Source organism: Ovis canadensis, chromosome 9 (assembly GCF_042477335.2).
Source record: "Ovis canadensis isolate MfBH-ARS-UI-01 breed Bighorn chromosome 9, ARS-UI_OviCan_v2, whole genome shotgun sequence".
NCBI classification, from domain to species: Eukaryota; Metazoa; Chordata; class Mammalia; order Artiodactyla; family Bovidae; genus Ovis; species Ovis canadensis.
This window is the reverse complement of record NC_091253.1, coordinates 99,513,982-99,541,955: the sequence shown is the minus strand read 5'-3', so window position 1 is coordinate 99,541,955 and position 27,974 is coordinate 99,513,982. Positions and strand designations below refer to the sequence as shown.

Below are 27,974 nucleotides of genomic sequence, written 5' to 3'. Positions count from 1 at the left end.
ACATATAGAAAATAAGCATAAATTGAGGAGGAAGAAATTAATGAGCCCAAGGCAGAGTGAATGCTTCCGAGAGAAACCATTTGAACGAATTCAGTAGTTCTCAGCAGGCTTTTAAATGAGTTGAGGAATGCAAATTTAAACACAAACCATACATAAATGTCTTCGTGATACAAAGCAAGGTTTAAGCCTGCTCACTAAAGAATTCAGAGAGAAACCACCCTCAGCTTCAATTTGGGGGAGAAGGAAAGGTTTCAGACTCTTGAAGGCCTGAAGAGTGAATTTCTTAGAAAAATACACACAGGTGCACACATACGGAATTTTCCATGTAATATCAAGGAGTCACGGAGCAGCTGAAGTCATCCTGAGCGCCGAATAAGAAACCTTCCTACGTACACCGTTCGTTACTTTCATGATATCTCATGGTTTCTACCTTTCTTTTCTCCCAGTAATGTTTCTTTGTCAACCATTCATTTCACAACTGTGTTTGAATCTGTTCCCAATCTTTTTGGAGACTCTTGTGAATATCAAATATGCCCTCAAACTGCAGGTTATAATGACTGCTGAGAAAATCAATCTAAATAAAGGTTTCATGTCTTCAGTTGAGGACTCTGAGGCTTGGCGTGGCTATGACCAATCTAACCACCTCACCAAGGGTGAGGTATGCAGACATCTGCATCTATTATACTTTTTCCACTAAAAGTCTGCCTCCTGAGCATGAATGGAAGATCCATGAATAGGTTGATGTTGCTCTCAGCTCCATTTTGATATAGAAAATAATAAGGTCTGCCTTGCCTGTTTATCTTATAGGATGTTGGGAAATAAGGCACTTGTGAAAATCAGCCCAGCTATTGCATCTGTGAATTCACTGAGAGAAACCCAGCCACCCGCAGCTGGCTTAAAACACACGGGGAGCAATCATGGATACTCCTTGGGACAGAAGTTATGGACTTTAGGATTTCTGTTTACTTTTGCACGTAATATACACCATACACGTGACGGGTAAAGAAGGGCAGGGGAAGCACTGTTGGGATGGTACTGTGTGTCGAAGCAGGCACTTACGGTAAAGGAAAGCTAATTTGGCAAAGATTAAATTTGCCTTTAGTCTTTTAAATTTCTCTAGTCTTTAAAAGAAAAGTATCCTGGCACCAACGAATTGTTTTAGAACCACTTACCAGGAACACAGGAGGTTTCAGGTCATTTTGGAAGAAAGAAATATGAAGACTGTCCACAAAAGCTTTGAAAAATCCTGGCATTTATGATTGCGCAAGTGAGTGTGGTCAGAAATACTCACTTGCTCCAGGATCTGACCCTGACTAACAGCCGCCTGAACCAGTCACTAGGACCCTCTATTTCAGGCCCTCCATGGCTCAGTCCTTCCCAGGAATAGGGAGGAAGCCAGTTCACATAGCCAGTTCACTGGTACTGCACACAGAAAATTCCTAACAAGTGACTTCTAAAAAAAGTTATTTACAATTAACTTGAACCAAAATAATAATGTGAAAGGGCCATAAAATTGTCTTTAGAAGAATTAACACTGCTAATTTTTAATTAATTTTTTTTTAGAGCAGCTATAGGTTCACAGCAAAATTTAGGAGAAAGTACAGAGATTTTTTATATAAGCCCTGTTCCCACACATGCACAGCCTCCCCGTTATCAGCATCCTCCACTAGAGAGGTGCATTTTTTATAATCCGTGAACCTAGGCTCGATACGTCATAATCACGCAGAGTCCAGAGTTTACATTGCAACCACTCATACATTCTATGTTGTTCATTGACTCAGTTGTGTCCAACTCTTTGCGACCCCTTGGACTGCAGCACACCAGGCTTCCCTGTCCTTCACCATCTCCCAGAACTTACTCAAACTCATGTCCATTGAGTCAGTGAGGCCATCCAACCATCTTGCCCTCTGTCGTCCCCTTCTCCTCCCGTCTTCAATCTTTCCAAGCACCAGGGTCTTTTCTAATGTGTCAGCGCTGCCAAGCAGGTGGCCAGAATATTGGAGCTTCAGCTTCAGCATCAGTCCTTCCAATGAATATTCAGGACTGATCTTTAGGATTGACTGGTTTGATCTCCTATAGTCCCAGGGACTCTCAAGAGTCTTCTCTAACACCACAGTTTAGAAGCATCAATTCTTCAGTGTTCAGCCTTCTTTATGGTCCAATTCTCACATCCATACATGCCTATCGGTAAAACCATAGCTTTGATTATATGGACCTTTATTGACAAAGTAATGTCTCTGCTTTTTATATACTGCATAGCTTTTCTCCCAAGGAGCAAGTGTCTTCTAATTTCAGGGTTGCACTCACCATCTGCAGTGATTTTGGCGCCCAAGAAATTAAAGTCTGTCACTGTTTCCATTGTTTCCCCATCTATTTGCCATGAAGTGATGGGACAGACGCCATGATCTTAGTTTTTTGACTATTGAGTATTAAGCCAGATTTTTCACTCTCCTCTTTCATATTCTATGGGAATGGACAAATGTACGACATGTGTCCACGACTGTTACATTATGCAGAGTATTTTCACGGCCCTGAAATTATTCTGTGATCTGACTGCTCTCCGTATCCGTGACCCCCTGCAGGAACCACCGGTCATCGTGCTGTTTCCCTAGTCTGGCCTTTTCCAGAATGTCACACAGTTGGGATCATTAAGTATGTAACCTTTCCAGACTGGTTTCTTTCATTTAGTAACATACATTTGACGCTCCTTCATGTCTTTTCATGGCAACAATGCTATTTTCATTAGATTTTTAAATTACAAACCAGACCGTTTGTAAGTATTCTTTCCTCTTCAAAAAAAAAAAAAAAGACAAAGTGGTAAGATGAACACTTCAGAGCTCAAAAACTGAGTAAGAAATAGCCTTCCCTGGTGGCTCAGAGGTAAAGAATCCACCTGCAATGTTGGAGACGCAGGTTGGATCCCTGGATGGTGAAGGTCCCCTGGAGAAGGAAGTGGCCACCCACTGCAGTATTCCTGCCTGGAGAATTCCATGGACAGAGGAGCCGGGGCGGGCGGAGGGGATGGGGGTGGTGGCCGGGGCTGCAGTCCACGGGACTGCAACTCAACAACAAGCAGCAGCAAGCTTTCTCTAAAGTCCGTGGTGAACGTGACCCCTGGCTCTCGGGTATGGTGAGAGGTCTGGACCCAGCCTTTCCCTTGTCGTCTCTGCCGTCATTTTTGGGAAGCGAATGAGAGGAGCTGATTACAGCTTACGCACAATCATTAATGCTTCCTTTTCAAGGGACATGACCTCCATTCCTTTCCAACCGTGGCTTCATGTGGGAATTAATGCATGTACTCAGCACTTTCTAGTTAGAGCCAGGGAAGGAAAGATGAAAAAGATAATACGCAGCCCTAAAAGGGCTCCCACTCTAAAGAATAAAACATTGAAAGAGTAAGAACCCCTTAATGAGAGCGGTTGGGCCTCAAAATTCTAAATGCATGTACACTTGGCCTGGGACTTCGTGTAGCGTTGTTGGGACTGGCAGAAAATGAAAAACAAATGTCCACTGTAATGGAGCTGGTTAAATAAATTATGAAACAGTTATATAATGTAATATCCTATAACTACAAAAAAAAAAGAAAAGGCTTAATAAACTGTGAAAGGATTCATGTGGAATTAAAAATAGTAGTTATTGGGACTAGTAATGAGTGGCGTGTGGATACGTAGTAGTACTTTGACAAGTAGGAGACCTTATCTATCCTATGCTATGCTAAGTTGCTTCAGTGGTGTCCGACTCTGTGTAACCCCATAGATGGCAGCCCACCAGGCTCCCCCATCCCTGGGATTCTCCAGGCAAGAACACTGGAGTGGGTTGCCATTTCCTTCTCCAATGCATGAAAGTGAAAATACCTACTATCTATTAAAAAGTAGTCTAACTTTTAAAAAACTCTTATATAAGGAAGACTCTTATTTCAAAGGGATTTCACCAATTTCCTTTACATATTATTTGTACCTCTAATTATGTGAAAGTGAAAGTATTAGTCACTCAGGCGTGTCCAACTCTTTGGGACCCCATGGACTGGGGCCCACCAGGCTCCTCTGTCCATGGTTTCTCCAGACAAGGATACCGGAGTGGGTTGCCATGCCTTCCTCCAGGGGATCGTCCCAACCCAGGGATGGAACCCAGGTCTCCCGCACTGCAGGCAGATTCTTTACTATTTGAGCTACCCAGGAAGCCCTAATTATAGTACTTATTTTCTCTGCATTGTATAAAAAAATGCGTATACAATATTATCAGTGTTCAAAAATACTTTCATCAGGCAGGATAAATTTAACTCAGTTTAAAAGCCAGACAGCTTGGCCTATGAGGATTAAACCAGTGACCTTGGCATTGTTAGCACCACACTCTAACCAATGGGGCTTCCCTGGTGGCTCAGATGGTAAAGAATCTTCCTGAAAGGCAGGAGACCTGAGTCTGATCCCTGGGTTGGGAAGATCCCCTGGAGGACAGCATGACAACCCACTCCAGTATTCTGACCTGGAAAATCCCTTGGACAAAGGAGTCTGGCGGGCTATAGTCCATAGAGTCACACAGAGTCGGACACGACTGAAGCTGCTGAGCAGCAGCAGCTAAGCAGTTGAGCTAACTGGCCAATTTCCATCCCATCTCTACCTGGTAAGCGTTTCCTCAGAGCTCTTCTGCCTTTCTCTACAGTTCTTTCAGCCACAAATTCCATTCTGCATCTTGCTTGCCTGGAGAATGTGCATTCCTCTTTAAAGTCTCCATTCGAGGTCACTTTCTCTATAAACACCTTTCTACTCATTCCTGTTGGGACAGAATAGACAGGCCTCAATTTTGTGCTTTACTGTGTTGTGTAATGTACCTGATTCTGTACGGCATCTGTGATATTTGCGTAAGAATGTCACTCTGGGGCAGGACGTTTGTCTGGTTTATCTATCTAGTCCCCTGAGTTATCACAGTTCAGTTCAGTTCAGAGGTCTTGTCCGACTCTTTGTGACCCCATGAATCGCAGCACGCCAGGCCTCCCTGTCCATCACCAACTCCCAGAGTTCACTCAGACTCATGTCCATCGAGTCGGTGATGCCATCCAGCCATCTCATCCTCAGTCATCCCCTTCTCCTCCTGCCCCCAATCCCTCCCACCATCAGAGTCTTTTCCAGTGAGTCAACTCTTCGCATGAGGTGGCCAAAGTATTGGAGTTTCAGCTTCAGCATCAGTCCTTCCAAAGAGCACTCAGGGCTGATCTCCTTTAGAATGGACTGGTTGGATCTCCTTGCAGTCCAAGGGACTCTCAAGAGTCTTCTCCAACACCACAGTTCAAAAGCATCAATTCTTCGGCGCTCAGCCTTCTTCACAGTCCAACTCTCACATCCATACATGACTACTGGAAAAACCATAGCCTTGACTAGATGGACCTTTGTAGGCAAAGTGATGTCTCTGCTTTTCAATATGCTATCTAGGTTGGTCATAACTTTCCTTCCAAGGAGTAAGCGTCTTTTAATTTCATGGCTGCAGTCACCATCTGCAGTGATTTTGGAGCCCCCCAAAATAAAGTCTGACACTGTTTCCACTGTTTCCCCATCTGTTTCCCATGAAGTGATGGGACCAGATGCCATGATCTTCGTTTTCTGAATGTTGAGCTTTAAGACAACTTTTTCACTCTCCTCTTTCACTTTCATCAAGAGGCTTTTTAGTTCCTCTTCACTTTCTGCCATAAGGGTGGTGTCATCTGCATATCTGAGATTATTGATATTTCTCCCAGCAATCTTGATTCCAGCTTGTGCTTCTTCCAACCCAGCGTTTCTCATGATGTACTCTGCATAGAAGTTAAATAAGCAGGGTGACAATATACAGCCTTGACGTACTCCTTTTCCTATTTGGAACCAGTCTGTGGTTCCATGTCCAGTTCTAACTGTTGCTTCCTGACCTGCATATAGATTTCTCAAGAGGCAGGTCAAGTGATCTGGTATTCCCATCTCTTTCAGAATTTTCCACAGTTTCTTGTGATCCACACAGTCAGGGGCTTTGGAATAGTCAATAAAGCTGAAATAGATGTTTTTCTGGAACTCTTTTGCTTTTTCCATGATCCAGCAGATGTTGGCAATTTGATTTCTGGTTCCTCTGCCTTTTCTAAAACCAGCTTGAACATCTGGAAGTTCATGGTTCACGTATTGCTGAAGCCTGGCTTGGAGAATTTTGAGCATTACTTTACTAGCATGTGAGATGAGTACAACTGTGCGGTAGTTTGAGCATTCTTTGGCATTGCCTTTCTTTGGGATTGGAATGAAAACTGACCTTTTCCAGTCCTGTGGCCACTGCTGAGTTTTCCACATTTGCTGGCATATTGAGTGCAGCACTTTCACGGCATCATCTTTTAGGATTTGAAATAGCTCAACTGGAATTCCATCACCTCCACTAGCTTTGTTCGTAGTGATGCTTTCAAAGGCCCACTTGACTTCACATTCCAGGAAGCCTGGCTCTAGGTGAGTGATCACACCATCGTGATTATCTGGGTCATGAAGATCTTTTTTGTACAGTTCTTCTGTGTATTCTTGCCACCTCTTCTTAATATCTTCTGCATCTGTTAGGTCCATACCATTTCTGTCCTTTATCGAGCCCATCTTTGCATGAAATGTTCCCTTGATATCTCTAACTTTCTTGAAGAGATCTCTGGTCTTTCCCATTCTGTTGTTTTCCTCTATTTCTTTGCATTGATTGCTGAGGAAGGCTTTTTTATCTCTTCTTGCTATTCTTTGGAACTCTGCATTCAGATGCTTATATCTTTCCTTTTCTCCTTTGCGTTTCACTTCTCTTCTTTTCAGAGCTATTTGTAAAGATACACTTAACTCCTGAATGAATAAATGAATCTATCCCCTCCTAAATTGTAAGCTTCTCAAGGGCAGAAACTATAAATAGGTCTGCTTATAGAGGTGTTAGTTAGGGAGGTGGGAGAATCCTTTCACAGTGCTAGAGTGTATCAGATCACCACCATTTATACTTTAAATGCCTTAGAATTTGATTTGTTGGTTATACCTCAGTAAAACTGAACTTTAAAAAAAAAAAAAAAAAGACTTTTTTTAAAGGATAGGAACCACACCATATCCTTTTTTGTCTCCTAGCTTCCCTAGCCTAAGGCTGTGTTTTGCACGTGGTAAAAATTTGAAAATATGCAACAGACATGTCTGCCTGTTTAAGTCCTGACTTTGCTTTCTGGGCCTGGGGTATAAGCCAGCTGCTTAACTTTTAGCCATGGTGCTTTCCTTTCTGATTGATGGTATCTCCCTGGCCTAACTCCCAGTTTCTGAGTAATCAGACATTTCTGAAAATGTTTTGTAAACTGTAAATCATGAGAATTCCCAGGAAGTCATAAGAACACCGCCTGAATTACCGTGTTTGTACAAGAATTAATTTACCCTCTTCTGCTAGACTTTTAAATCCCTAAAAAATCCTTCCCATTTCCTGGTTGTGGTTAATAGTGTTTGGTGTATGACTCTTATGTTGTCGATTCTGCTTTCCTTCGAAGAGCACTGCTTTGTTTTGGAAACAATCATTCTATGAATAAACAAAAACTATTAAAATTTAAGAAGAGTTTATAGCTAGAGGATATATTCAAAAGTAAACTGAATCTTGAAGGACAGTGGGTTGGGAAAATGCCAATGAAATGGGGAACTGGAGGTGGGGTCAGGGGAGTTGAGCTGATAAGCCATTCTCGGCTCTTGGGGAGAATTAATGGACTATTGGTAGAAAAACATAAAAGCATACTGGTGAGGGATAAAGCGGTTGCCTGCAATACTAGAGTATTACAATAACGCAGGAGTTTGTGCTGGGAAAATTTTCGAGGGCCACTGAAGGTCTAATTATGGAACTTCAGAATATTGAGTGAGGAGAGTCATGTCCGAATCTTCAGTCAAATACCTGTATACATAGAAAGATGTACAAGTTATTTCTCTGAGTCTCAGCTTCTTCATCTATAGAATGGGAATTATTGTTAAGGCTTATATTGTATGTTAAATCATCTGTCAGTGGTAAAATACAAATAATTTGCAAGTTGCTTTTAATCGGCCTAAAATTCAGTAGCTCCACGCTACTTAGAGGGTCATTCTAAGATCCGAGTGTTTCTTAGGAAAGATGAAAGTTTGAGGCATGGAATACAGAAAGGAAACAAACCTGGAAGAATCTGTGAAGAGATTGCCACAGGATCTAGGTTTATGACACAGTCACTCTAAACTGGGGTATAAGCAGAGGAACTCTGGGAAGATATCCAGAAACGATGCAGGGGATTTGGAGTTAATAAATCCTCAAAGAGGACTTGAAGAAAACTCTTCAAAGTTTCATCACCATGAAAATGGCAGTGCCGTAGCAAAAATGGAGGAAGAAGCATCTGGCTTTAAAAATACTGACAGATTTATTCAAATTTAAATAACTGTAAAGTATGATGGTAATATATTATTTAAGAAAATTCTGATTTAGGGAATAAAAATCAAAGTCTTAGCCAATCGAATCAAATTATTTTGGAAGGAGATAGGTGCAAGTAAGGGGGCAAAAAAGGTCTTCATCTACGTTATCTTTTTTAAAGCCGCACAGTAACCCAAAAAGCATACATTCTAACCCATTTTGAAGGTGAGAAAACTGAGTTTGGAAAGGTCAGGTAATTTCCATAAGTTCAGCATCAAGCAGAGTGTGGGGAAGAGGTAGGGGGCTGCTCAAAGATAGCATCCTTCACAAGTACAGGTGCTGCCTTGGCATAAACCTACCTGCAGTGTGACAGTCTGAACATTCTTTTTTAAAGAGTCCCAACAGGAAGCTGCACAGGGAAAAAAAAAAATGAACTACCGAACAAACCAACAGAGAAAATATAGCAACCAGCGAGTTTTCCTGCCTCGCTAGTCAAGAGATCTCAGCTAATTCCCTGAACCCAATGACTGCAACCCACAGAAGAAGCATTTTTACATTATGACTCTTTGTACACACATGCAGGCACATACGCATATATGCTATTATACTCTGTGTGATATACTCAGATATTTGTTTTAATGGCTGAATCTGTTCCCCTTGTGCTACTGTGTTTGGGACCTATAAAATGGATTTAGTTGGCAGTGATTGCATAGTTGCTCATCTGAATAAAAAAGAGAGAGTGCCACTTGCGACACGACTCTGGATGAAAAAAGAGTAATTTTCCCAAGTGTGCTCTGTGGGAGGCTGCATTGTTTTCCAGTGGCTTGGGAAGTTCTGTGCCAAATTCTTTCCAAAGAAATCATTCAAATTAATGTATTAAAGGCTTTCAGTTCCTGCAGTTAAGAAGCTTATTTATTCCAAATGTATCTGACCACAAAGCTCTGTTTATCACATACCTATTAAGATAAGCATGGCTTCCCAGTGACTCAGCAAGAATCGCCCTGCCCGTGTAGGAGATGCAGGAGACTCAAGTTCTACCCCTGGGTCGGCAAGATCCCCTGGAGCAGGAAATGGCAACCCACTCCAGAATTCTTGCCTGGGAAAGTCCCATGGACAGAGGAGCCTGATGGACTGCAGTCCATGGGATCGCAAAGAGTTGGACGTGACTGAGCGCGTAGGCACGCACGTTTACATAAGCACTTGGGGAAATGCGAGGAAAAACATGTGACCCCAAAACATCGTTATCATCGAAAGATAACGATATTAACTCAGAGCAGATATTTCAAGCTAAGATTTTCTTCAGATCTGATTTCAAGGGTTCCTTGGATCACCTTGGGGTGGGGAGGCAAGGCTCCTTCTAACTTAACTGTCCACCAACCACAGGTTTACAAGATTGCTTAAGCAGGGTCTGAAACACTTGAGACATTTAATTTCAGCATCGCACTGGCAGCTGAAAGAGAAGCATATGTCACATGAGCCATATATCATGGTTTTGGAAGAAATACCATTGGTGTCACTCCTGTTGGCAAACATTTCTCCGTGCTGAGACTGCACACTGTCAACTGTATAAAAGTCTCAACTGTCAAAGTAGCAGCCAAACAAGGCATGGCGCAAGAGTATGCTTTTTTTTTAGGTAAGCTAATTAAATAGGTAATTGAGCAAATAAATTCTGCGGTCAGTCAGATGAAGAGCACTTCTGATGCATGATCTACTCCAGACCCTGAAGAATGCCTGTCTGCTGAGACTCAAGAACCACTTGAATGCAAGTGCCCCCTCGCGCATCAGCTCCCGGAGCGATTAGCTCATCTCCCACGGGGGCTCCCTGCTATCCTCAGGATCAAGAATGTCACACCAAGGCTTCCTGGGGACAGCCCCTGCGTATTTCTCTGGCTTCATTTCTTACGCCTCCTTCTCTCCCACTCAGCTCTTCAACAGCACTGAACTGCTTTGAATCTCTCGCCCCTCCCCACCGGTACGAATTCATGGCGTGCCTTCCTCGCACTCTTGCACAGAACTTGAAAGCTTAACCTTCTTCTGGAAACTCTCCTAGGTTTGTTTTGCTTTCATCCCTCCGAGTCTTGCTCTCATCTTCTCAGTTCAGTTCAGTGGCTCCGTCGTGGCTGACTCTTTGCGGCCCCATGGATTGCCGCACGCCAGGCCTCCCTGTCCATCATCAACTCCCGGAGTTTACCCAAACTCATATCCGTCTAGTCATTTTCTATGTTCCCATAAATCAAGGTTCTTATCTTTATCCCTGAACTCAACTGGGTGCATCATCTGTTTTTTCCTGCCTCTACCTCCACCAGATTATGAGTTTCCTTGAAGATGAGGAATATGTCTTGTCTCCTGTGGTAACAGCACATAACAGATACTCAATAAATGTTTCCGTGAAAATTACAGTAAAGTCTAGGATGCTCTACTAACTGCAGTCATGTGCGACATGGTGCCAAAGACATTTCTGATGTTCAGATATTTGAGACACTTATGTGTTGGGTACCACCCAAGGAACCAAAAGATAAAAGATACTACTAAGAAACTGGAACTGCCTCTTTGGAGTTAACATATTAAGACTTTGTAATAGTTCAGAACAGGAGGTGTGCCAGAAGTATTATCCAGGTATTTTTGAAATTCAGATGAGTGAGGTTAAATAATTACCGATCAATTAAATCATTTTATCAATTATTCTGTTACTTAATTCTGTAACAGAATAATTTATAATCTGATTTAATTTATTGGTAATAAAATACAGATATTTTTTAAAGTATGATACTGGCTTTGAATCAATTTCACAACATGATCTTGATGAAGTGATGGGACCGGATGTCATGATCTTCGTTTTTTGAATGTTAAAACCCATTTAGATCCACTGTGACTCAATTTCTTCATCTGTAGGGTAAATATTAGTAATAAACTTTTCTTTGCCATCAAGCAGGGATGGAGGCTTATTATCCTCAAACAGTTTTCCTAGCACCATTTCCAAATAGTGGCTCAGTTAAAACCAGTTTGCAATCTCTGGACAAGGTGGTTTCTAATGTTCTTTTCAACTGTGTTCAATGATTCTAAGTTCTTATGTAATTAAAAGTCGTTTTTTATTATCTGCTTTAACATTGAATCTTTTATTGCTTTAGAGATTAACATTCAAGTCTAAATCATATGTAGACCTTATATTAAGGGAACTGTGGTGTTGGAGAAGACTCTTGAGAGTCCCTTGGACTGCAAGGAGATCCAGCCAGTCCATTCTAAAGGAGATCAGTCCTGGGTGTTCTTTGGAAGGAATGACGCTAAAGCTGAAATTCCAGTGCTTTGGCCATCTCATGCGAAGAGTTGACTCATTGGAAAAGACTCTGATGCTGGGAGGGATTGGGGACAGGAGGAGAAGGGGACAACAGAGGATAAGATGGCTGGATGGCATCACCGACTCAATGGATATGAGTTTGGGTGAACTCTGGGAGTTTGTGATGGACAGGGAGGCCTGGTGTGCTGCGATTCATGGGGTCGCAGAGTAAGACATGACTGAGCGACTGAACTGAACTGAATAAGGTAGTAATAATTAAATATGCATTTATCGGACTTCCCGGGTGGAAGAGTGGATAAGAATTTACCTGCCAGTGCAGGAAACCAGAGTTCCATCCCTGATCTGGGAAGATTACACATGCTGTGGAGCAGCTGAGCCCCTGAGTCACAGCTGCTGAAGGCTGAGCGCCGCGGGCCCTGCAGCCACAGCTGAGCCCAGGGGCTGGAGCTGCTGAAGGCTGAGCGCCGCGGGCCCTGCAGCCACAGCTGAGCCCAGGGGCTGGAGCTGCTGAAGGCTGAGCGCCGCGGGCCCTGCGAGCCACAGCTGAGCCCAGGGGCTGGAGCTACTGAAGCCCAGGAGCCTGTGCTCAGCAGCAGGAAACGTCACCGCAACTAGAGTCCACAGGCACCAGCAAAGACCCAGTGCAATCAAATAAATAACAAACAGTAAATAAATATACATTTATCATAAAGTTACTGCAAGTTCAGTCAGTGTTGTAAAGCTTTTTCATGCATGTTCCAAATTTAACCTGATCTGGTGCTTTGTTTGATTTCAGATCTGAAAATTCATCTCCAGACCACGGATTATGGCAACTTCTTGGCCAATCAAGCCACTCCTCTTACTGTTTCCGTTATTGACACGGAGATGAGGAAAAAGCTCTGCAGAGAGTTTGAGTATTTCCGGAATCACTCCCTGGAGCCGCTAAGCACCTTTTTCACATACATGACGTAAGTGACAGCAGGGGCCCCTGCTCCCCCCCAGGGTGACTGCAAACGACCCCTAAGAATTCCAGGTGGGGTTAGGCTGGCCCGCAGTTCAAGACCACTTCTGTTGTTTGTAAGTTTGAATGGATTCAAATCTGAGAACTGAGAAGAGCCTGTCTTATCTTAGTGTTAGTCACTCCATCCCCAGACTCTTTGTGACCCCATTGACTGTAGCCCACCAGGCTCCTCCGCCCGTGGGATTCTCCAGGCAAGAACACTGGAGTGGGTGGCCATTCCCTTCTCCAGGGGATCCTCCCGACCCAGGGATCAAACCCGGGTCTCCCATATTGCTGACAGATTCTTTACCGTCTGAGCGACCAGGGAAGAGCATAGAGCCACATTTTCACTATTAGAAAATAGATTTCATTTACTTATAAACATGATTAGGTCATTCATTCTAAGCAGTGATAAGTGCTGCTGATATTTGAAACATTCCAGCTGTTGGAACTGAAGGTAGGTACTACGCCACATTTTCAGATCGACTGTCAAGGTGGGGTTGAAATATCACAGATCTTTCTTAAAGTCACACCTACCCCTTCAACAGAATAAGGAGTTCCTATCATAGTTGCTGCTGCTGCTGCTGCTAAGTCACTTCAGTCGTGTCCGACTCTGTGAGACCCCAAAGACGGCAGCCCACTAGGCTCCCCCGTTCCTGGGATTCTCCAGGCAAGAATACTGGAGTGAGTTGCCATTTCCTTCTCCAATGCATGAAAGTGAAAAGTGAAAGGGAAGTCACTCAGTCGTGCCCGACTCTTAGCGATCCCATGGACTGCAGCCTACCAGGCTCCTCCGTCCATGGGATTTTCCAGGCAAGAGTACTGGAGTGGGGTGCCATTGCCTTCTCCGCCCATCATAGTTAGACATGTCTTATTTTTATCCCTCTCCATCACCAGTGGTTCCAGCCTTTCGGTGTGAAGGCCCTTCTTTCTAAAAAGTGTTTGAATTTCTACACAATAATAAATTGTATTTCTTAATCTAGTTAATAAACTATATCCAGTGCTCAAAACTTTGGGCCCCTTTAGTTGTCTTAGCTGGTAAGCTGAGAACAAACGCCCACAAAGGATGAGCCGACTATCATGTGCATGTAATTTAGATTAATATACAGCTATGGTTACTACATCCAGGCCACAGACGGGTGCAGAAAGGCTTATGATAAAAATACCCCTCTATTCCACCTATCCCCTTCCTCCCCACACCGTTCTTCCTAAAAGTAAGCACTTCTCAGTTACCTATTATTTTTCTAAAAAAAATTGCACTGTGTATGAATATTGATACATACTCAACCCACCCTACTCCCACCTTTCAATCCACACAGATGGCATCAGTTTTTCCCCACTTAATATTTGTTAGAAATATCCTCATCCATGTCATGCATTTTTAATAACTGTGTAGAAGTCCATGTTTGGCATACATTATAACTCAATTTATCAGGCATTATTATGAGTTTGAGTAAACTCCGGGAGTCGGTGATGGACAGGGAGACCTGGCGTGCTGTAGTCCATGGGGTCGCAGAGAGTCGGACATGACTGAGCGACTGAACTGAAGAAGTGAAGTCAAGTGAAGTTGCTCAGTGGTGTCCTGCTCTTTTTTTTTTTTTCTATTACAAAACGTTTTGCAACTAGCTCTAACTCATTATAGTGTAGGTCTTGAATTTATTTCTAAGCTAAATTTCTAGCAGTGCAAGGAGTGAGTCAAAGGAATGTCCCTTTGTTTATTTTAGAAAATTTGCTAAGTTGAACGCAACAGAAGTAGCACCAATTTGTACCCCAAAACTGCATGAGAAGGCCTGTGCCCCTACACCACTACCAACATCAGATATTATCTTTTAAATTTTTACCCTAACAATAGGTTAAAAACTATCTCTTTGCTTTAATTTGTATTTCTTTATGGGCTTCCCTGGTAGCTCAGCTGGTAAAAAAAAAATCTGCCTATAATGCAGGAGACCCCGGTTCAATTCCTGGGTCAGGAAGATCCCCTGGAGAAGGGATAGGCTACCCCCTCCCGTATTCTTGGGTTTCCCTGGTAGCTCAGGCACTAAAGACTCGACCTGCAATGTGGGAGACCTGGGTTTGGGAAGATCCACTGGAGAGGCGAATGAAGCGAACAGCTACCCACTCCAGTATTCTTGCCTGGAGAATTCTTTGGACAGAGGAGCCTGAAAGGTCACAGTCCATGGGGTGGCAAACAGTTGGACACAACTGACTTTCACTTTTCGTATTTATTAGCAAAAAGGAACATCTTTTCACACTTACTAGTCATGTATATTTGCTGCTTGACCAAATTCCTTGTCTATTTTTCCTATTAGCGTATGCAGCATTTTTTGTTGATATACAAACTCTTTATAAATTAAGAAAGTTAGCCCTTCATCCATTTGATATAACTTAACTTTTAATTTTTTTGCTGTAGGAATATTGAAATTTTTTATTTAGTTATCACCAGTCTTTTTGTTGTACAATCTTTTGATTATTGCGTCCTGCTTAGAAAAGCCTTCACTCCAAAGCATCAGTAAATTCACCTGTCTTTTCTTCCTTTCTTTCGTTGTTGTTTACATTTAAAATTTTGATTCATGTAAAATGTATTTTGGTGTAAAGAATGAGAGTAGGGATCCAGCTCAAATTGTCTTTCCCAAATAACGATCCAGTAAGTAGTTAGAGGGAATGATCATAGTTCAAAGCAGGAAGTAATCATTGATGTACTTGAGACATGTTGTTAGCACCTGTGTTCCTTGTTTATGCAATCTAGCCTTCTAACAGCGCTGTAGTCTGGGGTTTTGTTTATAGACAAGATATAGATGCTGACGTTTTAAAAGAATCCACCAAGAAACAACTAGTGAGAATGAAGATCAGATATGAACCCGGGTCTGACTCAGTCCAAAGCCCGAGCATTTTCTTTGAGGAAGATTCTGGAAAGGTTTCCTAGAAGGGCCGACATTGTTGCCAAGGTTGGAAATGGAGTCGAAATTGGAGATTCTGGAGAAGGCTGGGGTTGAAGCATGCCGATGGGAAGGACCCTGAGTGAATAATAACCGGTCAGTTTTGGCTGGAGCAGGCTGTGCAGAAAGAGGAGAGGAATGGGGAAGGGAGGCTAGGGAAGAAAATTCCAGTCAGATTATGGAGTCTTCAGAGACAAGTCTTACTCAGTTCTGGTCATCACCATTTTAAGGAAGAGGAAATGAAAACTTAAGAGCAGGAACTTGCCCAAACCACTAAAAAGTGATTTGAAATAAATGTTAGCAGTAGGCTTTGCAGAATTATTTTGCTCAGACTTTAGATGAGTGTGGAAAAGCTGACCTGTGATGAAGACAGAGGGCAAGTCCAATTTTAATTAAATCTGAAAGCTGCCAGGTTTTGTACTTTTTAGGTTGAGAGACGATCTCACATGATGGAAATTTTCCCCAAATATGTTAAGAAATGCTCTAAGAATGACTCTGAGTCATTTGATCAGTGGTTCCTCTTATGTGATGATTCCATGATTGATTGTTTTCTAACTATAGAATCTTAAACCTGGAAGGAACCTTAGATTAATTAAGCAAGCCTTCTTATTTCACAACAAACTATCATATCGATCTAGTTAAAATATACCGTTTCTAAAAATAATTACTTAAAATTCCAAATATTTCAGTCATTACTGATATTTAAAAACTGTGTATAAGTATGTATAGATAGTCACAGATACCTGGGTAGAATGTTAATGCGAAAATGGACACGGGAGCCTAGTTTTGGTAGTATTAGTATTGTTAGTAATGGACGTGTTTTAATTCATCTTCTTCCTCTCTCTCGACGGTAAACCCTTTGAACTAGTCCTTTTAAGTATCTCTATCTGGACTCATTAGTAAATAATGAACACTGAATATTTGTTGAATCAATATATAATCCTGTATTTAGCAGCATCCTACACCTGCATATAGAAACATACTTTCAGACAATTCAGGATTTTGTATCTTGTATTTAATTTATATATGGTACTTGAGGATTGCTTATTTATTGAACGGTATGTTAGGGCTAAAAACCAGATGTCATTCCTATAGATCTGTTTTATGTGACCAGGATAGTCTTTACAGTAGTATTAAAAAATATGTTTCATTAAGGCTTGCATTCCCCAATTAGCCACGGTCTCCAACGCTCCCTTCTGTCTTATGATCTGCAGGTATTTAAGTTACTTATCAGACCCCAGATGTTGAAGTTTCTTATCAGGCATCAGACCTAGATGTTTTACCTACATCTTTGCATCAGAACCATGCAAAGAAGGGTTTATATCTCCAGTTTTCAAATTAGAGAAACAGAGGCTCAATGAATCAATGTGTATTTCTAAGTCAGAGCATTATTAAGAGATTTGGAAAGCATTTGGTGTGGGTCCATCATTCTAGAAAGCTGGTGGTCTTGCACTCACTCCAAAGTTTGTCAAAAGGCAAGTAAATCAGAAGTTTCTGTGGGCCTTTAGAATGTAAGTATATTCCTGATCCCTGTCCCAGGAGACTCTGACCTAGTTGACCTGGGAGTGGGGCCCACCTGTATTTTGGAAGGCACCCGTGTTATTCAGATGGGCACCCCTAATTGAAAATGTCCCACTATGGTGCCCCAACCTTATGACTTGGAAGTCACTTTCACAATTATTCCTGAGTCTTTGGCCACAGTTAATTACAATGAATAGTGTTATCTCCTTGTCGGAGACCAAAGGAATCACACCAAAGCCTAGGTCTTCTGAATCACAGTCTGTGGTTTGTCCCACCATTCATGTGACGGGCCAGCATCCAGCAGTGCCTGGAGTTGAGCTCAGTGTCTTAGTCGTATTCGACTCTTTGCGATCCCATGAACTGCAGCACGCCAGGCCTCCCTGTCCATCATCAACTCCCAGAGTCCACCCAAACCCATGTCCATTGAGTCTGTGATGCCATCCAGCCATCTCATCCTCTGTCATCCCCTTCTCCTCCCACCTTCAATCTCTCCCAGCATTAGGGTCTTCTCCAATGAGTCAACTCTTCGCATCAGGTGGCCAAAGGACTGGAGTTTCAGCTTCAACATCAGTCCTTCCAATGAATACCCAGGACTGATTTCCTTTAGTGCCTGGAGATACATTACCAAAACGAAAGGTGTATGTGTGCAGGACAGGTGTCCAGTAGTTCTGAAACTGTTTTTCTTACTTCTCTTTTAGAACATATTGCAAAGTCAAGTGTCTGTCTAGCTCCTTGAACTGCCATCAAACAGGCTTACTTCCTGCCCTACTAGGAAATTCCCAGGGTATCATTTTGAAAATGATCAAGCCAACCCTATTAGAAATGGTCTATATTTAAAGTGGTATGATAAATACAATATGAATGTACAAGAACCGTACATTCATGTGATATAATTACCATATATGTGAAACTCGCTTTGAAAATCTGGAATGGATATTTTTGAGTGCCTAATCGCAGGAAGATCTGGAGGTTTTGTGTACTATAATTATACACAGTGCTGGGAAACAAAGGAGTGAATCCTATAGCATTTTAATGAAGAGACTGTGTAATGTAGGCTTGGATTCTTTTGTTTTTCTTCCCTCCTACTCAACACTTCCCCACAGCATTTCAACTTCTATCTTTTGAAATTAGCTCTCTGATTAAAATATTTTAATATTCAAAATACTAATTTAATTTTTTAAGCTGTAAGTTTCATTAATCTTTTAAAATAAATTTTCTCAATGTAGGATAACCAAGGATATATGATCTTCAATACTTCACAGTAACATCAACCAAGAGTCATAGGTTAAGATCCACACAGTGAAGAAAGCTTTAGAGATTCATTTATAAAAGCTAATCAAAAGTTCTTGACTATCTCAGGGACACTGTATAACCCTCTACAGGTTTTGCGTTGTGTTGTACTTTAGGGGCCTGAACAGCTTAGTTTGCCCTACAAGTTTTCTCAGAATCAGGTCTTTTGGTGCTAAAATGAAGAAGTGAAAGTTGCTCAGTAGCGTCCGACTCTTTGCGACCCCATGGACCATACAGTCCATGGAATACTTCAGGCAATAATACTAGGTAGCCTATCCCTTCTCCAGCAGATCTTCCCGACCCAGAAATTGAACTGGGGTCTCCTGCATTGCAGGAAAATTCTTTACCAGAGTCCTCCACAAACTGGATCACAAACTTGGTCACCCCATCACTTGTTAGTCAAAACGTAAATAACATGATTCTGAGTCAGTGAGAACTCACATTCTAATGGAGCAGGTAGACGTGTCCACGAAGGGTGAAAAGCTGACAGAATTACACAACAGCTGTAATAGAGACGTGAGCATTCAACTGGAGGACGCTGGAGGGTGAAATGACTAATCCTGATTTTGAAAGATTTTGCAGAGAAGGTAGAATTTGAACCAGTATTTCAAGTGGGCGCCAGATTGAAAGAATACACTGCATAAGTGAGACATGGAAAGACTGTGTACCTGGGGGTGATGGGTCATCTCAGGCGTGGCTGGAGCCCAGGCAAGAGCAGGCGCGTAACTGGGGACGAGACGAGAGGCTGGCCTGACGCAGGGCTTCACCTGTCTCCATCAGCAACAGCCCGTCGAGGGACGCTTTTCAGGAAGGGTGCTACTGCTCCATGCTTCAAACACCCACGTCCTTTTTGTTAGTAAGAAATAGAGACCCTAAGACGTGCCATTGTGTATGTGTGTGTGTTAGGTGCTTAGTCGGGTCCGTCTCTTTGCAACCCCACAGAATGCAGCCCTCCAGGCCCCCGCATCCATGGGATTCTCCAGGCAAGAACATTGGAGTGGGCTGCCATTTCCCTCTCCAAAAGGATCTGTAGAAAGAAAGAAAGTGAAGTCGCTCAGTCATGTCCGACTCTTTGCGACCCCATGGATTGTAGCCTACCAGGCTCCTCCGTCCATGGAATTTTCCAGGCAAGAGTTGCCATTTCCTTCTCTGACGTGACACTGGGTTTTCCAAATAGCATTTCAAAGATGCTACTTTTTCTTGTTTGTTTTTACTTTTCAGCTGAGGGGGAATGATCTGCTACATATTTTAGGAAGAGGATTCTGCTGGTATTATGAAAGACGCATTGAAGAAATGAGACGTGAAGCGGAGAAACTATAGAGGAAGCTACTTTAAACGTTTACACTGAAAATGTTGATAGTAGAGATAGGAAGGAGAAGACAGTGGTTAGATGCATTTGCTAGGTAGACCTGACAGAATTTAGCATGTTGACCCATGATGCAACGAGTGAGAGAAAGCAATCAGTGATTCCTGGATCCTAAGCTAAGGGAGAAAAGCATTTGCAGATAAGATAAAGGGTTTTGTTTTATTTCTAATCAAAAATAATAACAAGCCTATTTAAGTTACATTAAATTAATAAATTATCCTTAGTCTCACCATGATTTGACATATTTATACTCATACATTTTACAAGAATTAAGATCACTCTGTAAAATAATTTAATCTTTGATATCTATTACCAGAATTTTTTCATGCCAAAGGCTTCTTTCTAGTATTTTTAAATGACTGTTTAGGCTTCCATCTGGTCATGAGCATTCTAGGTGTGTTTTGTTTCTTCTTGACCTCCAAGTCTGCTAAGTATTTCATTTGTTAAATTCTGATTTCAAGAATCAAATTCCCAGGAAAAAGTATCAGGTTGAATAATATCCAGTTGACAACACTGTGTATTTGTGATTTTGACTCTTTGGCCAGAAAAGGTCTTCTGAAACCTTACAGATTGCACCATCTTAAAGGTTTTATATCCAGAGATTCTATGTGAAATGTTCAATGGGAAGCAAAAAGGTCCGTGGTCCAGCTGCTGATGAGACCTTCTTTGTGTAAAATTCTCCAAGTGCTGGAATTGAAAACACTGGTGCTCTCCTACAAAAGCAATACTTGGTCTTTCTGTAACTGAATGATACTTAATCAGCATGAGTGAGTGAATAAAAGTCACTCCGTGGTGTTCAACTCTTTGAGAATCCTCCAGGCCAGAATCCTGGAGTGGGTAGCCTTTCCCTTCTCCAGGGGATCTTCCCAACCCAGGGACAGAACCCGGGTCTCCCGAGTTGCAGGTGGATTCTTTACCAGCTGTGTCACAACGGAAGCCTAATTAATCAGCATGACCTTTATTAAGTGACTGCTCTGAGTGAAGCTCTATGCTAGGTTCTAAGACAGGAGATGAATTGAATACGGACTTGCCTCTCTAAGCCAGTGGAAGAGTTACTTAAGGTGCAGATTCCAAGACCATGCCTCTAAAAATCAGATTTTAGTAAGTCCTGGACTGCAGTTTAGGAATCTACACTTTCAGAAGGCCCTCTAGTGACCCTGATGCACGAGAAATTCTTACAGCCAGTAGGCAGGCTCTGAGTCTACAATACACCAGCTGCGGGGCCCTGAGAAAGTTCCTTAGTCAATCAAAGCCTTTTCCTCATCTAGAATAATAATTATATACAATAGAGTTGCAAGTTTAACTGAAAACACGTATACAATATAGAGTCATAAGTGGTAACTGAAAGTTATGTGTTGCATGAGGCCCAGTGAATGAAAATACATGGCCTCGTTAAAAAACAGTAATTTCAAGAGACCAACAGCAGAGAATTAAGCCAAGCATGGTGATGGTTTAGTAGCTAAGTTGTGCCCAGCTCTTGCGACCCCATGGACTGCAGCCTGCCAGGCTCCTCTGTCCATGGGATTCTCCAGGCAAGAATGCTGGAGGGGGTTGCTGTGGCCTCCTCCAGGGGATCTCCCCAACCCAAGGATGGAACCCGTGTCTCTTGCGTCTCCTGCATTGACAGGTGGATTCTTTACCACTAGCACCATCGGGGAAGCTCACTGGAAAATATACTCATATATAATATATAAAAAATCCACACACACAGTATATCCACATACATTTGCTCAATACAGCTAACTTTACTCATTAGGGTCTTATCACCTGTGAAAGTGAGAAAAGGTTGCATAAAGGAGGTAATGCTGAGACTGAGGTTGGAAGGATGGGAAATGGCCAGGAGGGAAAAATCTAGCGGAGAGAGCAGAAACATAGGCTTAACCAGTACTGCTGCTGGATTGTCCCTGCCACTTAACTGATAACAGCAAAAGTAGCGTCTGAGGATTAAGGATGCTAAGGTCATGGGCGTAAAAGACCTTAGGATGCTACAACAGTTCTCCCCAGAGTGAGAAATCAAGGTAGAAACATTGCTTCCTTTGTTTTAGCCACATTCTGGCTAGGCGGCAGTCAACCACCAGTGGGCGCGATTGATCCCCGTAACCCCCGAATCTCTGCTCCTTCCCCAGCAATTGTTTAGTAAGACTTGAGACTGTCCCATAACCCTGGTATTAATTCATATAACCACTGCCCTAGTTGTATTTTATCTTGCTTTATTTTTTAAATTTAAAATGAAATTTAAATTTTTAAAAATAGTTTTTACTTAAAAATGTATTTAGTGCTTTCTGCAAACCAGCAATTTTACAGTCCCTTTGTTGTTGTCCAGTTGCTAAGTCACATCTGACTCTTTGAGAGCCCATGGAATAGCCTGCCAGGCTCCGGTCCGTGCGATTTTCCGGCGACGAAGACTGGAACGCGTTGCCATTTCCTTCTCCAGGGCATCTTCCCCACCCAGGAGTCGAACCCAAGTCTCCTGCATGGGCAGGCGGATTCTTTACCACTGAACCCCTGGGAAGCCCACAGTCACTATTCATGCATGAAATTTAATTCTCACAACAATCCTATGAGGTGGCTTTTTAGAAACACAGAACAGAGGTTTCATAAGTTAAGTCTGTACTTTAGTACCTACCTCCTAAAGCCCAGAAGGAACATTCATAAATTTCATGCATGCCTTTTCAAATTTCTTTCAACGTGAAAAAAGTTTATATGTATGCATATATTTATATCTAAACCAACATGTAAAATATACATAGCTGGTTTTAACTTTTTTAGAACAGTTAGATTATATGATGCATTGTTTACAATTTTTTTTTTAGTGTAATGTACTGATATTAAGAATTTTCTACAGAAGTGCATAATGTTGTTGTTTAGGGGCTAAGTCATATCTGACTCTTTTGTGACCCCATGGACTGTAGCTTCCCAGGCTCCTCTGTCCATGGGACTTTCCAGTCAAGAATACTTTGGTGGGTTGCCATTTCCTTCTCCAGGGGATCTTCTTGACCCAGAAATTGAACCTGTGTCTCCGGCACTGGCAGGCAGATTCCTTACCACTGAGCCACCTGGAAAGCCCATAAATGCACATAGATCTACCTTATTTTAAAGCATACATTGTATTCTGTTCCCTTTTTTGTCCATATAGTTTATTTCTTTGCTATTTCAAGTAATGCTACAATAGAAATCATTGTACCAATTATGTTTGCTTTCTCTTGCTGGCATTTCTTTACGAGGGATTTCCAGAAGTGAAACTGCTTTGTCCGTAACTGCAGGTTCTAGATTTTGACAGTTATCAGCAAACTGCTCTCTCATACTCCAACTATTTTGAAATGTTTTGTTCCTCTCCTTATCTTCTCAGCTGTTTCTTTTTTTTTTTCTTTCCTTATTGAAAGAAATAAGATTCTCCAAAACCTGTTGTGACTGGTGTTTTGAATATAATAAACATGAGATTCACCAGTCACTACTCTTGTCCAGATGGAGAACAGCCTATAATATATAGTCACAGCACGTTTACCTGTCTAATGGACAAGAAGAATCGCCACCCCATTGGAGTTTTCCTGTCAATTTCTGTAATATTTACATACACTGCTATGGAAGAGGCAGCATTGAAGCCATCTTGCTAATGTTATTCTTCTCAATAGAAAAGTATAGGAAACGCAAGGAATAAGCAGCTATGATCCCTAGAAAAAGTACCAGGTATCTCCTTCATCTGTTTCACCCAGGGACTATCAGAGTTAACATACTTGTCTGAACATAGGAAGAAACCTACTCATCCATTGAAAGAAATCATCACTGTGCTATTGTCCTGGGAAAGTATGGTTCAGGCCTCTTGAGGCCGCAAAAAAACGAACAGTCTCTAAGGATATTGTAAGGAATAAAGACAAGTAGGAATGATCTGTAAATAATTAATTTGAAATGAACATGTGAAATCACTTGCCCAAGATTACACAGTTGAATGGCGACAGAATTAATGCTGAATCCGGGTCTCAGCTCCTCAGATATATATAATAAATATTTGTGAATGAATGAGCTGACTCCTTCCCGTGTTCACCATGGCTGCTGCCAATGTATACTGAAAATTAACTTTACACCAAGATAAATATAAATACAGAGCTTTAGAGACAGAAGAAAGATATCACTTCCAGCTAGAGATATTTTAAAAGCTTAAAATAAATATTTGAATATTGGCCTTAAAAGATGGGAAGGATTTCAGCATTTAGCAATTGGTGGGCCATGGATACTTTTTCCATCTAAAGAGGAGTAGGAACAAAGACACTGAGATAGAAAAGGACGAATGAGTTTGAAGAATTTTTAATCCAAACAAATGGGTTAGACCACGATTGTTGAGAATCTTAAGTACTAGGGAAGAGTACTAAAGATTCCAGAGCTACCACGGGTTTGAGAAATGCATAGTGACCAGCATTCTTGCTCGAAATGTGCTGTTCCAGCAATGCTGACTTCAGAACAGTTTTCCCATATTTTATTTTCCTGGAAGGAAAAAAAAATGCACGTGACAGCAAAATGAATTGCTTTTAAAAATTGCTTTAATTTTCACTTCCTCTATTTAAAAGGTAGGAAACTTCAGGGGAGTAAGACATGTTGCCCCCAATGTCCAGTCTCAAGAAGGAGCAGAATATTAATGGGGAGATTCTAAATCTCAGCAGCCTGTTCAGCAAATCAGACTAAATGCAGGGCTGCCCCACCTGAATATGTAGGATTAGCATTGGACTGAGTACATCTGGGGTAACACAGAAATGTTTATCAGTGCAGTCAAGAAAAGCTTTCATTTGAAAATTACCACATTGGAAATACTTCCTACCTGGCCCTGTCGTCTGCTTTTGTGCTAAGTCGCTTCAGTTGTGTCCGACTCCTTGTGACCCCATGGACTGTAGCCCGCCAGGCTCCTCTGACCACGGGATTCTCCAGGCAAGAACAGTGGAGTGTCGCCATGCCCTCCTCCAGGGGATCGAACCCGCGTCTCTTACGTCTCCTGCGCGGGCAGGCAGATTCTTCCGCCTGAGAAGCCCAGCCCCACCGTCTGTGTCACAGCAAAGAACCGGCGGGGTTGTTAAGGCAGATCAGGCCCTTTCACCGAGGAGTGTTGCTGAGCATGAAATAAGCGCAGCTAATGCATTTCACACGTCCTCCCCGCACACCTTCCATGAGTTGTGCATTTCACGTCCCTCTCCCTGTGTTTTCCGTACGTACAAGCGTGACCCGGAAACATATCGCAGTCCTGCTCACCCAGAACAGAACTGTGGACGCTGAGAGCACGGCATGACGCTGCAGATGAAAGGGTACTGACCCGGCCGCTTAGCTAGAAGAAACCAGTCCTGCTATCAGGGTGTGCCTCCGTGATGAAGCCAGACCTTAGTCACAGTGCTTTGAGATGGTGAATCTATTGCCCATCTCCAAGTTCACCAACTTATTTCCTATCCAGCCGTGCCTGGAGGCGGGAGTTCAGTCTGAGTCATGAAGAGCTTCCATCTTCACTAAGGGGCTCAAGCTTTTCGTATACATAAAAGCAGCTATCACTTATGATGAGTTAACCAGCATGTTCTGAAACTAGTGATTACATTTCCAAAGAGAAAACATTAACCATTTTCAAGTTCAGATATCTTAACGGAGACATCGTATGAAATGATGACCCCGCAAGGATAATTCTAGGGCTATAAGATGCAGAACAGGTTGGTAACAGATTTTGTAAAAGATATAAATCAAACCCGAGGGCCAGTATCCCAACAGGTATCGCGGTTTATGTCCTGTGGATGTTCTGTCTCCCAGATGACTGTAGCCCTCAGCCTCATATCTCCATGCCATACCAGGGGTTAATCCCTTGTCTTCTAAGAGCAATAGGTAACTTTAGAAAGGATTCTATTAACTAGAACTAAGTGTGAAAGTACAGATATAGAAATCTCAGGCTTGATGAAAGAGTATAAACATTGCAAAATTTTTACACTAAATATTATATATGCAGCTTCTAATCTTTTCTTCCTCTTCCTCCAAGGTCCAGTTTACAGGGAATTAGCTTCCTCTAAGGGTATGTGACTCTCCTTTACTGGAGGCACTGTACTAGTGTTTTCATATGTATGAATAATCCTGGTGCCAGCAATTCAAGTCGAATAAATATTTCCATTTGAGACTGAGGAAATGGAGCTCTTTTTAAACTGGTTTTTAAGTAATAGAGCTGGGCTGAGAATTAGGCTTATCTGTTTTGAAGCTTGGCCTCCTTTTATGATTGATTTACAAACTGTCTTCATATGTGTGGTTTGATTTAATTTGCACAGCAATCGTGTGAAGACAGTGGTATTGCCCTTCCCCACCCCTTGATGCCAAGCTTCTTAAAAAAGGGTGGTCTCTACTCCTATCTTCTCACTTATTTTCTCAATCCACCTCAGTCTTATTTCCAGCCCCACCATGCCCTCAAAGTCACTCCAGTTGCTAAGTGTAATGGGTATATTTTCAGCCCTTTTGTTAGATCTTGATTTCTAAAACCATTCCCCCATAAAAGGAACCGACATTCCTTGCAAAAACAGCTATTCTAGGACTGGAGCGAGAAATACGCAAGATGAACTTGAACTATCTTGTAACACCAGAATATGAGGATGTGAGAAATGAATCAGAAGAACCTGCAGTGGTTTGGGGTGTGTTACAGGAGCTCACAGGAATGGACTGCAAGGGCCCCCAGGGGCCAAAACTGGAGCAATTCGAGCAGCCAGTTAAGGGAAGTTGTACTGAATTATCATCCAAAATATAAAATAAATATTCTTTAAGACCATCCTGGTCTAAATAAATGATTGGCTAACTTAATAAATGAGGGAGAAGAGACACGTCTCCCTTGCAGAATGATTTGTGTAGACGCTCCACCCTCAAGGGGGGTACCGTATTTCCTACCTCTCTTATGCTTGACCTCCAAAGAGGACAGTATGGAAAGAGGAGGCAGGGCCTTTTCGGTGGAGGAGTCTGGCAAACACTGCTTCAGCCGGGTGCCCGTGATGGCACCGGCGGTCATGAACTATGCTGCCAGGAGGCTCCTTTGATAGAATGCGATGGCAGTGTCTCTTCAGGCTTCTGCTTTGCAGGTGGAGGTGCAGTCACTCGTCCGCAGGGGTGGCTGGGGGTGTGTGGGGGCAGAGCCCTTCTCCAAGCTTCTGGATTTCAAGCTTCCAACTTTTCCCTCTGCACTCTTTAAGATTAAGACTCCCCCGGCTCCACTGTCCATCACACCAGGGACTCAATGCAAAGCAGCAGTGAGTCCCAAAGCAGAGGAGAAGAGAGGAAAGGGTGAAAAACTGTTCAAGGAAACAATGACTGAAAACCCTCAGAATTCGGCAAAAGACACAAACCTGCTGATTCAAGAACTAAACGAACCCCAAATAACAGAAACCCAGTGAAATCCAAGCCAAGATGTGTCAGAGTCAAACCTGTGAAAGGCAAACACAGAAATGCCTGAAAGCGGTGATACTCGTGGGGAAAAGCAACGTGAGCAGTGGTGAATTTCTCATTATGAACCATGCTGTTCAGAAGGAGGGGTTATAGCATTGTTTAATGCTAACGGGAAAGAAATGTTAACCCAGAATTCTGTATACAATGAAGGCATCTTTCAAGAATGAAGGGTGACTCAAAACAGCCTCAGAAAACTAAGAATCTGTGGCCCATCAGTTCAGTTCAGTCGCTCAGTCATGTCTGACTCTTTGCGACCCCATGAATCAAAGCACGCCAGGCCTCCCTGTCCATCACCATCTCCCGGAGTTCACTCAAACTCATGTGCATTGAGTCCGTGATGCCATCCAGCCATCTCATCCTCTGTCGTCCCCTTCTCCTCCTGCCCCCAATCCCTCCCAGCATCAGAGTTTTTTCCGATGAGTCAACTCTTCGCATGAGGTGGCCAAAGTACTGGAGTTTCAGCTTTAGCATCATTCCTTCCAAAGAAATCCCAGGGTTGATCTCCTTTAGGATGGACTAGTTGGATCTCCTTGCAGTCCAAGGGACTCTCAAGAGTCTTCTCCAACACCACAGTTCAAAAGCATCAATTCTTCGGCACTCAGCCTTCTTCACAGTCCAACTCTCACATCCATACATGACCATTGGAAAAACCATAGCCTTGACTAGACAGACCTTTGTTGGCAAAGTAATGTCTCTGCTTTTCAATATGCTATCTAGGTTGGTCATAACTTTCCTTCCAAGGAGTAAGCGTCTTTTAATTTCATGGCTGCAGTCACCATCTGCAGTGAT

At 42.4% G+C, this 27,974-nt stretch overlaps 1 protein-coding gene across 1 annotated transcript in view; it reads left to right on the top strand.

The window, feature by feature from the left end:
• ATP6V0D2 (ATPase H+ transporting V0 subunit d2) overlaps nucleotides 1-27,974 on the top strand; it is a 55,388-nt gene that overhangs the window by 2,940 nt on the left and 24,474 nt on the right. Inside the window, exon 2 of the mRNA XM_069600684.1 lies at nucleotides 12,432-12,603. Coding sequence (XP_069456785.1) covers nucleotides 12,432-12,603 — 172 coding nt within the window. The remainder of the gene's footprint in view (nucleotides 1-12,431; nucleotides 12,604-27,974) is intronic.